This window comes from Nipponia nippon, unplaced genomic scaffold, assembly GCF_047370975.1.
Source record: "Nipponia nippon isolate SJK-2023a ecotype South Korea unplaced genomic scaffold, ASM4737097v1 scaffold_4, whole genome shotgun sequence".
Taxonomy (NCBI): Eukaryota; Metazoa; Chordata; class Aves; order Pelecaniformes; family Threskiornithidae; genus Nipponia; species Nipponia nippon.
In genome coordinates this window covers 20,955,959-20,966,593 of record NW_028262358.1, presented here as the reverse complement: position 1 = coordinate 20,966,593, position 10,635 = coordinate 20,955,959, and the positions used below count along the sequence as shown (strand labels likewise).

The 10,635-nt window shown below is 45.7% G+C and overlaps 1 protein-coding gene and 1 non-coding gene across 6 annotated transcripts in view; one reads left to right on the top strand and one right to left on the bottom strand.

The window, feature by feature from the left end:
* Nucleotides 1–645: 645 nt before the first annotated feature.
* Nucleotides 646–718, top strand: TRNAT-UGU (transfer RNA threonine (anticodon UGU)). Its single transcript has one exon. It is a non-coding gene; the product is annotated as a tRNA-Thr (tRNA).
* A 974-nt stretch (nt 719–1,692) lies between these two features.
* Nucleotides 1,693–10,635, bottom strand: part of HHIPL2 (HHIP like 2) — a 21,143-nt gene continuing 12,200 nt past the window's right edge. For 3 of the 5 annotated variants that reach the window (XM_087775041.1, XM_087775040.1, XM_009473008.2), the window contains 5 exons: nt 9,427–9,553; nt 8,907–9,052; nt 7,254–7,335; nt 3,161–3,243; nt 1,693–2,369 (listed from right to left, as the gene is read on the bottom strand). In XM_087775041.1, coding sequence (XP_087631167.1) covers nt 1,996–2,369; nt 3,161–3,243; nt 7,254–7,335; nt 8,907–9,052; nt 9,427–9,553 — 812 coding nt within the window. In that variant the 3' untranslated portion in view covers nt 1,693–1,995. Of the gene's footprint in view, nt 2,405–3,160; nt 3,244–7,253; nt 7,336–8,906; nt 9,053–9,426; nt 9,554–10,635 lie in introns of all 5 variants that reach the window. The other 2 variants (XM_087775039.1, XM_087775042.1) reach the window with 2 other exon arrangements.

Genomic DNA, 10,635 nt, shown 5'->3' with positions numbered 1-10,635 from the left:
AGCAGGTGCACTCACCCTTTGATAAAGAGGAGAAGGCCCCTTCGGTTACCCTCGGCCCATGGCGGGTGGGCTGGGATTTGGATTCACACACACCTGCGCCACGGGTAGCTTTTTGCATGAAGGAAACGGGTGTGGGGGAAATTTCAGAGGCCTGGCTCTGAAATTCACCACAGGCGAATGGCCCCCAGACAGACGGGAGGGGCTGGAGGCCCAGTGGGGCCCGCCACCCCTGGCCTCCGTGGCCTGCCGCTGCACGGTGGTGAAGAAACCCGGGCGCGGGGGAAATTTCAGGGGCCTGGCTCCGAGCCGGGGGTGTCGCAGGCAAATCGCCCCCAGACACACCCGAGGGGCCGGAGGCCAGGGGTGACGGGCCCCACCGGGCCTCCAGCTCCTCCACCCCGGGCCTCCACGGCCCTCCGCTGCACGGTGGTGAGGGAACCCAGCTCCTCCACCCCGGGCCTCCACGGCCCTCCGCTGCACGGTGGTGAGGGAACCCGGGTGCGGCTTCCACAGCCTCGCCTTGGCTTGCGCTGCCGGGCGGAGGGAGAGGGGAGGCCGGGGCGAGGCGGGCCCCGGCCGGCGCGGCGCAGGGAGGCGGCCCGGGGAGCGCGACAGGAGCCGTCGGCAGGGGTGGAAGTGATAGGTGGCTCCATAGCTCAGTGGTTAGAGCACTGGTCTTGTAAACCAGGGGTCGCGAGTTCGATCCTCGCTGGGGCCTCCTGAGCTTTTCCCTCCGTTTTTCCCTTTTCCATCCCCTGCCCAAGCCGGGGGTTTCGCTCCGCAGCCGCGGGGGCGGAGGGGAGGGCGGGCAGCCGCACTGGGTGGGTCGCTCCCCGGCGGCTGAAAGCCAAAGCTGCGGCAGCAGGGTGCTGCTTTTTGCGTCCCGAAACGCTGCCTCCAGCTGTCTCCTACCTCCTGGTGGCAGGAGGAGACAAACATACGGTTGAAACTGCGAAGTGACGTCATTTGCTTTGGCTCCCTCTTAGGCCAAGGGCAGGAGTCTAAGCCAGGCCGTGCGCCACGCAACTAGATACGCTTCTCTGGAAAAGAGCATCTGAGGGTTGTTACTGCCCCGCTTCCACCGTGGATAACGCAACCCCATGGTCCTCACCCTCCCGATTCTCCTTGCAGCACCTCACCCCATTGCAAATTAACATCACGGCGCGCTCCCCATCCAGAGGAGCGCGGCTGCTGCCAGGCTGGCGGGGTACCTGCGCCCCTCCAGCTCAAGCTCTAAACCCACGCTGCTCCCAGGGAAGAGGAAAGGCTCAGCCCAGGAGAGCTGCAGCCCGTAAGCCTGCACCAGGCCCTTACCTGCTAGCCAAGGTGCTCTCTAGATGGACAGAATCCAACCTATGCTCCGTTAAAAGCCAGGTAATGGTTCTATCCAATTGCTCAGCTGTAACTAGGATTTTTGAGGGTTGCTTGGTTTCTGTTGCTTTAATTTTGTTTGCTTAAGCTTTACTGAATGTTTCCAGCCTGTACTCAATCCTTTGGAACCTGCAAGGTGATCCATACCTTGAAAAAATATTGCTTAAAAAAAAAACAATCTAATTTCATTGTCTGAAAGACAACTACTCTTAAAATATACTTTTCACTGTATTTCAGTTAAAGGACCAAAAAAAAAGGTGAGGTCATTGACATGTCTATTTCATACTCTTAGATAAAAGATGCAAGTCCTGAAAGTTGGAGGCACTTGGATTTATTAGACAGCCATACACAGCCAAATCTTACCAGTGAACATCCATCAGAGACTGCGTATGACTGCTTATGTCAGAAAAGGACATCACAGCAGGAATTGCAAAGGAAGTTAATATTAGGAGGCTGGTGCTGTTAAGGTTGAATAGAACATAACATAGAGACTGCTAACACTGACATTAATGGAGGCGCACCTGGGAGCACTGGCATAACAAGTCAGCTGGTTCTCTTATTTTATCAAAACATTTGTTTCACCATCTTGTACGTGACTTGCTTTTTCTGGGACATCACTGAGCTTCAAAAGCTGCTGCTTGATCTACTCGCCTTCCTCCTCTTCTCCAGTTTTTCCTTACCTACTGCTGCTCTCTTTGGAAGAAGCTGCTTGGTTCTGGTTGGTTGGGAGCTCTTTTTTGGCAAAGGTGGTGCTGGTGTAGTTCTGGAAATGTGCACAAGCTCCTCTTCCTGCTTTGGCTTGTGAGGTTTAGCCTCAGCTTTGATTTTCTGTCTCTTTTTACTAGATGGAGCTGGTTTCACTGTTGATGCTTTTATTTTGGTGGATGGGGTCTTTTTAGCTTTCTTAGAAGAAACTGTTGGGATGGCTGCAGTGGGGGTAGGAGATTTTTTCGGAGGCTTGGTTGTTGAAGGTTCATTAAGCAGCTCAAGGACAGTCTCTGAGGAAAGTAATTAACATGGTTCAGCATCCCTGCTTTAAGGCAAAAGGTTAATTCAGAGATATGACTGATATAAACCCTTATTAGAGCTACAGTTAAGAAAAATAGCTGACATTCTGAAAGAAGAAATATACACTATATAAACCTCTTTTCTTCCATCAAAAGAGCCTTGGGTTTCTTGGAAATAAAATTTGTTTAATCTTAGAAATGATGAATGTATATTTAAGGAAAATAAGTCCAGACAGAATATGATGAAAACTTGTACACTTTGGCAGACTTAATGAGTTTTCCATGTTACACTAATATCTGGAAATCCCAGGCAAGATAACCTCAACTTGCTAAACACTGTTTCTACTCAATAATAAGATGTAACCCTGCCCTAGTTGCATGGGACATAGGACAGAAAAAGGCCAGGAGAAAGGAAGATTGACCCTCCTAGATTTACAGAGATGGGATTATGGGATTCAAGGAGCTTGTAACAGAGCCAGGGATGAGTGCTCACAACTTCCCAGACCAAATCCAATGCCTGAATCAAAGCCATCAGTTCCCTTGTGATGCCCATTTACACTATTACTTGGCAACAGTTAGAAAAAAAAAAAAAAAAAGAGACTGGCATTAAGAAAAGGCATGGCATCTAGTAGACAACAGAAGCACACATTAAATGTGATAATCTAACTTCAAGATTGCTCCTGCTCAGTGCTTTAGTTTAAGACTGCTAAAGATTTCAATCACATGCCTGTAAGATGGTTATATGTTTTGCTTCTCTGTAAAATTAAAGCCCAAAAACTTACTTGCACGTGGAACAAATGGTATCTGTTTACTCTTTGTTTTCACTGGAACAGGCTTGTATTTACACTTGCCTGGTGGAGCTCTCCTTGAAAAACAGAAAGTCATATGCAGATATCTGAGAGATTGTTAAGGAAGTTTATTTATTCCAGAGGCACACGTCAATCCCCCATTGTCATTTGCCTCTGCTGGAAGAGGCATGAAAGCACTTTAGGCACCTGGAGTGGAACGTAAGTGGAATTTAAAAGCCTAACTCAGGGCTGCAAGCCATAAAATCCTTGTCTGAATAGCAATAGCAGCTGGAAGGCTGCAGCTTCTCTTCTACCACCCTTCTGGTTGACTTTCTGCCATCAGGCAGTCTGGACTGTCTTTATCCAACATCAATAGCTGGTTGGATTGTGTGGGGGATGCCGACCTGCCTGCATGAACTTGTAGTCCACCACTGAATTCCAGGGTGCTGATTAGGTGTGTTCAGTTACATGTCCTGCTGCTGGAGGCACAGCACAACGCTGTTTCTAGAAGCCTGGTGGATGCATAGAATCACAGAATCATTTAGGTTGAAAAAGACCTTTAAGATCATCAAGTCCAACCGTTAACCTAGCACTGCCAAGTCCACCACTAAACCATGTCCCTAAGCACCACATCTACACGTCTTTTAAATACTTCCAGGGATGGGGACTCAACCACTTCTCTCGGCAGCCTGTTCCAATGCTTGACAACCCCTCCGATGAAGACATTTTTCCAAATATCCAATCTAAACCTCCCCTGGTGCAACTTGAGGCCATTTCCTCTTGTCCTATCACTTGTTATTTGGCAGAAGAGACCGACCCCCACCTCGCTACAGCCTCCTTTCAGGTAGTTGTAGAGAGTGATAAGGTCTCCCCTCAGCCTCCTCTTCTCCAGGCTAAACAACCCCAGCTCCCTCAGCCGCTCCTCACAAGACTTGTGCTCCAGACCCTTCACCAGCCTCACTGCCCTTCTCTGGACACGCTCCAGCACCTCCATGTCCTTCTTGTAGTGAGGGGCCCCAAACTGAACAAAGTACTCAAGGTGCGGCCTCACCAGGGCCGAGTACAGGGGGACGATCACTTCCCGAGGCCTGCTGGCCACACTATTTCTGATATGAGCCAGGATGCCATTGGCCTTCTTGGCCACCTGGGCATACTGCCAGCTCATATTCAGTCAGCTGTTGACCAGCACCCCCAGGTTCTTTTCCACTGGGCAGCTCTCCAGCCACTCTTCCCGTAGCGTTGTGTGGGGTTGTTGTGACCCAAGTGCAGGACCTGGCCCTTGGCCTTGTTGAACCTCATGCAGTTGGCCTCAGCCCATCGATCCAGCCTGTCCAGGTCCCTCTGTAGAGCCTTCCTACCCTCCAGCAGATCAACGCTCCCACCTAACTTGGTGTCATCTACAAACTTACTGAGGGTGCATTGGTTGAACTTCAGACTATCAGTCACTTTGGGTTGTTCTTACCAATACTGGCTCATGCATCCCACCTTGAAGTGGAAGAGTCTTATTCATGCACATAAGGCTTGTCAGTGACAGTGGTTTCCACTCGCTCGTGGTGCAGTGTAAGGATCTCTGTACATGCAGCAGAATATTCCCACACAGCCCCACGAAAGTTAGTGTGACCTTCAAAGTGTGCTGCTTCAGACACAACATAGTGCTGCAGCAAGAGGGGTGAGAAAGGAAAGGAACAGGCAAGGAGGGAGGAAGCAACAACAACTGCAAAGAAAACGTGTTCATGTTCCCCTCCTGCTGTTCCCTGACAACTTCCCACAGTACAAAAGCACCCCAGAAAAAGCACATTTTCCCTGAGGTAAAGCTGTCACATGTTAAATGACAGGAAAGGGGGTACAAAGAAGAGCAACAGACCTGTGTTTTCTGTTACATACCAAGGAACTGCTATAGGACAAATAAGAACAGGCTCTTCCAGTTTGGCATGCTTGACAGCACAAAGCAAAGCATGACCTAAGGCATCACATTTTCTTGTGATTAGCATTCTCCTTCAGACAGGGGCAACAGCCAAGTGCTTCCTCCATACCATTTCAATTAAAAAAAAAAGGTTACTAAAGCAGGGTTGTTGGCATTGCTTGTGGGTTTTTTGGGGGGGGTTGGTGTGGGCTTTTCCCCTCTCTCTCCTCTCTAACTTTTAAAGCGCTTTCTAACAACTCTTCCCTCTGCTCCTGACTGAAGGGATTTGGTGCCAATCCAGGCAGAAGCACGCCAGCCATTCTGCTGTCTGAGAGCACTGCTGGAGAGGCAAGCTGAAGTGGGAACACAGGGCGCTTGCTGCCATCAGTTTTCCTGGGAGGTTCCTAGGGAAGTTTGAGTTGCTGTTAGGTATATGGCAGTGGCCCTGCCAACCTTTTGAAGGAGGCGTTTGTGTGGCTTGCTGCTCTTGCCAGCATGCTTGCTGAAGTGCGGGCAAGAAGCAGGAAGTGTCTGGGCTGGACAAACTGGGACTGCACCCATCAGAGGCATCGGAGGAGCCAGTTATTCCAGCCACAGTGAGATGGAAATAGAAAAAAAAAAATCCTATAAACAGCATTAAAATACAACGGAGAAGGGAAGAATCTCCGCTTGTGGTACAATCAGGAGGAGGCTAGAGTACAACCCAGGATCTGGAGGTGTTAGGACTTTCTGCTCCAGGGCCAAGCAAGCTCAGCCTCCAGAGGAGCAGTCAGTGCTTTGCACACTCTGGAGAAGCTTGCAAAGTGCTTAAGCAAACAGACAAGGGCAAAGCTCAGCAGAGCAGCATCCGGGCTAAGGTAAACAAGGGGAACCAGAAAACACAAGAATAAATTCAAAAGAGCCAAGGGAATAAGTGCCTGGCCCTGCTGTAGAAGTGATAGATATGAAGCTCCAAAAACACAAGAAAGAGCTGGCTTCTTTCCAGAAAGCCCTTCCGAGCAGCGAAACCATCGCACTCCTGGCTTGCTGGCCCCCATAGAGTCATCATAACATTACTGGTACATTACTGCGCACCAGTCCTCAGGCAGGCAGCCTCCTGGAAAGGCTCCCGCAGGCTGCTTATGAAACAGAAAGCTGCATTTCTCCCTTTACAGTAGGAAAGAGGAGAGGATTTGGATCATCCTGATAGACTTCATGGCACATTAAAGGGTGGCATAGGGACTGCAGGGCTTTTTTTTGTGAAATAAAGCATGCTCGAGCTCTCGATGTTTATGCTAGCTCACAATTTTGTTGTTGTTGTTGTTGAAAATGTTACATTTTGGTCGGCCGCAGTTAATGCGGTTCAAAAGCTTCCTGGCAGACAATAAGCTGTTAAAGGCAGCAGTCTCCTCAAGTAGTTATAGCAAGTAAAAGACTCAAGTTCCTATTCCCATCACCTTGGTACAGAGCTCGAGTTAACTATCTAGCTTTGGATTTAACTTCCCAAGAAAACGTAACTTGTTTTCTTCATTTTGTTAGTGTCTGAGATCTCGGCAACAGCACAGGCACATTAGTACTGTATCTACGTCACAGGGTGATTTGAAACCCATTTAATGCTTTTTAGCAAGATCCAAAAGCTTGGGAGGGGAAAAAATTACATAACCATACTTTTTATTGTAAAAACAGACTTTAGCAGGGATAACTGCTTAATGGGGAAAAAACATTTTGCTTGGAAAACCTCAGGTTCAGGCACCAATTATTATTCGAACACCGCATGAATTCCCAGGTTTCACTCTTTGTGAAGAAAACTAAGCTGTGGGCTGCAATTTATTTATTTATATGAAAGTGCATCACAGATATTTGACATCATAACCCTGAAGGATATGGACTGTCATTTTTAAAGCACCTCTGTGCTATACTTCAGATATGCAACCAAGGAGACATTATTTCGACGCTTACTGTCCCAGACTTTTAAGGTATCTGAACTCTGTCTATTTCTAGGTGCACAGATATGATGAATGAGGAAGAAATTCACTAAAACTGATTACACTTGCACCAGATGTACAGTGGGTGAACAAAACCCAAGGACTGGATGTGGAGGTCAGCAAGATCAGTAGTACTTAGCATTCTTTCTGCTATGACAGCTGGAAAATGTATGGTGATAACAGAAGAATTTGGCATGGAAAAACATCTTTAACTACTAACCTTGCAGGATCAATAAACTTGTAGAGCGATCCATGTGGTGCGTAGGCACTGGGATAAGAAGTAGACATAAAATACAGCTCACCTAAACAGAAGTGAAAAAAGAAAACCAGTCTCAGATTCAAGTGCCCAGGCTGAATCCCAGTTCTCCATTTCCATCTCTTTCCTGGCTCTTCACTATTTCACATGGTCAGAAAGGAAAACCCCCTTCAGTCACTCCCTCAGTCATGTCTTACTTCCAAGAAGTGGGCTTTGGTCTCACCCTGGCCCGTGCAGATGGACTCCCAGGGACACCAAATGATCTCTTGGTTGCAGCAGGGTTCTGCACAGAACCAGCAGCTCTCGATCAAGCACAGTGCCTGAGCAGGACCTTCGCTACCTCATGTCAGTGGTCCTCCAAAAGGTCACTTTCCTCTGTATAAATATGTATTTTTTTTTTAACTTGTTTGTACCAAAGAAGCAGCAAGAAGCTACAAATAAAGGGGAAGACCACACAACAAATATTTAGCCATCTCATAGTCGTACCAAAAAAAAAAAAAAAATCCAACAAGAGCTAAATTGGCTAATCCATGGAAGACAGAAGCTTCTTATTCCTGTATGGTTGCTGAGGATAGCAACTACTCCTCATGCCTTCCCTTCAGCTCCTGCTAGAACAATATCCAGGCAAATTATAGTAGCTTGCAAAAGAGGCAAAACTGCTATCTTTCAAATGACATGAAGACACCACATTGGTTTCTAAAAGAACAACCAGTAGAAGAGATGTTTAATATCCACTCACTCCACATGTTGTTAGAACAGTTAAAAATTGTACATATTTCACAACAAAGGCTGCAACTCCCTGCATCTTTGACAGACTATGCTAGCCAGATGGTCTAGGATCTTTTCATTACAAGCAAATCTCTTTTCTGCTGAATCATGAAGCAATAGAGCTCACTAAAGCACATTATGTTCTCAAAAAACTTGTAGCCACTTTTTGTATTACATAGCTCTCTTTCAGGAGACTGTACAGAAGTGAATGAAGTATGCATCGGTACTTTCACCTTCGTGAGAGATCTGGTCATTGTGACCATAGCAATAACCCTATGCACAGAGACATTTCCACTAAATTTTAAAATGAGTGGTTTTCCTCATCCCCAAGTAAAGCGTTGGTCTATAATGCAGTGGGAAGCGCTGTTGTTGTGAATAAGATGGAGGAATTTACACTAATGAAGTGAGGGAAATTCAGATAAGCTCTAAGAACTCAAGTGAGGATGAGCTGTTACAATGAAAGAACAAACTGCATTGATATAGTCTTTTCATTAATGAAATAGCATAAGCAAACAACAACAAAAGGACAGGGAAAGGCTGAAAGAAACAGGAATTCAAACTACTTAGAGAACCTGGAGCATTCAGACTGCAAAGTTCACATGAGCATCTGTCTCCTGAGCTCTCCATCAAGCTGAGCTGCAATAGTCTCACAGGGCAGGAGACCTCTCTGAACCCCATACCAACTCTACTTGCCATGCTGAGATAGCCACGCTGAGATAGCCACAAATGTGTTTTGCAGTGCCTGCTTTCTAGTAACGTGTGAGGAGCAACACAATTTTACACATTTGCCCTACAAAACAGAACTGATAGTACAGTTTCCAATAAAGGTACAGCTAGCACAATACCTACCTGCTTCATCCTCAGCAAATGAGATGATGAATTTGCTGTAAGAACTGATCATTCCAGGGAAAGCACAAGCTCTTGTGCTGCCAATGCAGATATCTTGCTTCTTCCACTTATTTGTCATCTCATCTTCCTGTAAAGCCATAAGTCGACTAGATGAAAAAATAAAACCTTGTGTTTTATGTTGCCATTATCAAGATTGGTTCCTGTCAAAATCATGCATTACTGACAAAAAAAAAAGTCACTGAGGACCCTGACTGTTGACTGGCTTTAAAGGTTGTCTTCTGGAAAAATAGACCTGAACAAAAGCAAACCTATCCTAAGGACTCTAAATTGGAGGAAGTTTAGATTCCAACCAAAATGTTGTTATAATAGTCAAACAGAGCACTTAATCTAATACATAGACACGTGAGATTCTCATTTACTCCAGCTCAAAAGGTTTCAGGATGCTCCGATATGCTTATTTACCCAGATAAGGCAAATGTGGGTACAGAATGGGAGCTGCAGAGAAAACAATTAGTCTCACCCATTCATGAAATCACCAAAAATATAAAGGCCGTTCAAGTTGGGCGATTCACATCCTCTGTATACATAACCTCCAGTGACTGACTTCCCCACATTGCGACCATATGCAAATATTGGCAGAATGTCATCTGTTAAACACAGAAGAATAAAAAGTGAGAAAATTTACATCCAGAGAGCATTAAAAAGCAATTGCTCAATGACACCAACAGGCACAAAAATGACTAGAAGGACCAGTACAGTTGAACAAACAGCATAGTTAAGTTTCAGTGGGAATTCAGTAATTTACTCCAGGACAGAACAGACCCAAGGTCTTTAAGGAGCTCTCTGTGTAGTTGGTTATCAAGGCTTAGTCATGATGAGCTTCCATAACACATGGGACCAAGATTCTCTGCATCAAGTGAGCAATGCAGAAAGGTATCAATGCCTGCAGGAAGTATTATCTTACAGGTTTGTGATTGCACCAATCATTTTAGCAAGGATTGTTTTTACAAATTTCAGTATTTTTAGAGAAGGGAATAACATCAAACAATTGCAAGTTAACATCTTCATAGGTTTGCTGACAGTCTCAGCACAGAACATGCATAAGTGTGCTACCTCCATTTTATGTCATGAGACTTATAAAATAAAAGCTTTGCCTCGGGCAATGGTAAAATTGATTTCAGCCCTTTCTCAGGTTGAATATCAGATCCCACAAAATTTTAGTCTTGTCCTCACTTTTTTCCCCTGGATCAAGTAGCTTGTCTTTAATCTTCAATGACAAGGATAAAGATCACAAAGGCAATTCATTAAAAACCATAGATTAACAGCAAAATCTAATTCAGTTTTGTTGTCAATTAAAGATTGGGCCATTAAAAAAAAACAACCAAACAAAAAAAAGAAACTTGAAAGCCATATGCATATGCTCAGCATAGCAGAGGAGAAGTGTTGATAACATCCTCTACAGTTGCCTGCTCATACAAATGTTTCAGAAACATCTACATGAGCTTGAGACAGGGTGTTTTCTTCCAACAGCTTAAGGAAGATTATAATACCACCCAGTTCTTCTACCATGCTTTCCAAAGAGCTTTAAGACCACCAATATCTACTCTTTTTTAAAGGCAGAAAGTGAGTTTGTCCATCACACCCACAGTCAGACCCAGAGCATAGCTTTTGGGTGTTCTGCTGCAGCACCCTACTTGCTAGGACACACTGTCTCTTCCACAGGATTTGT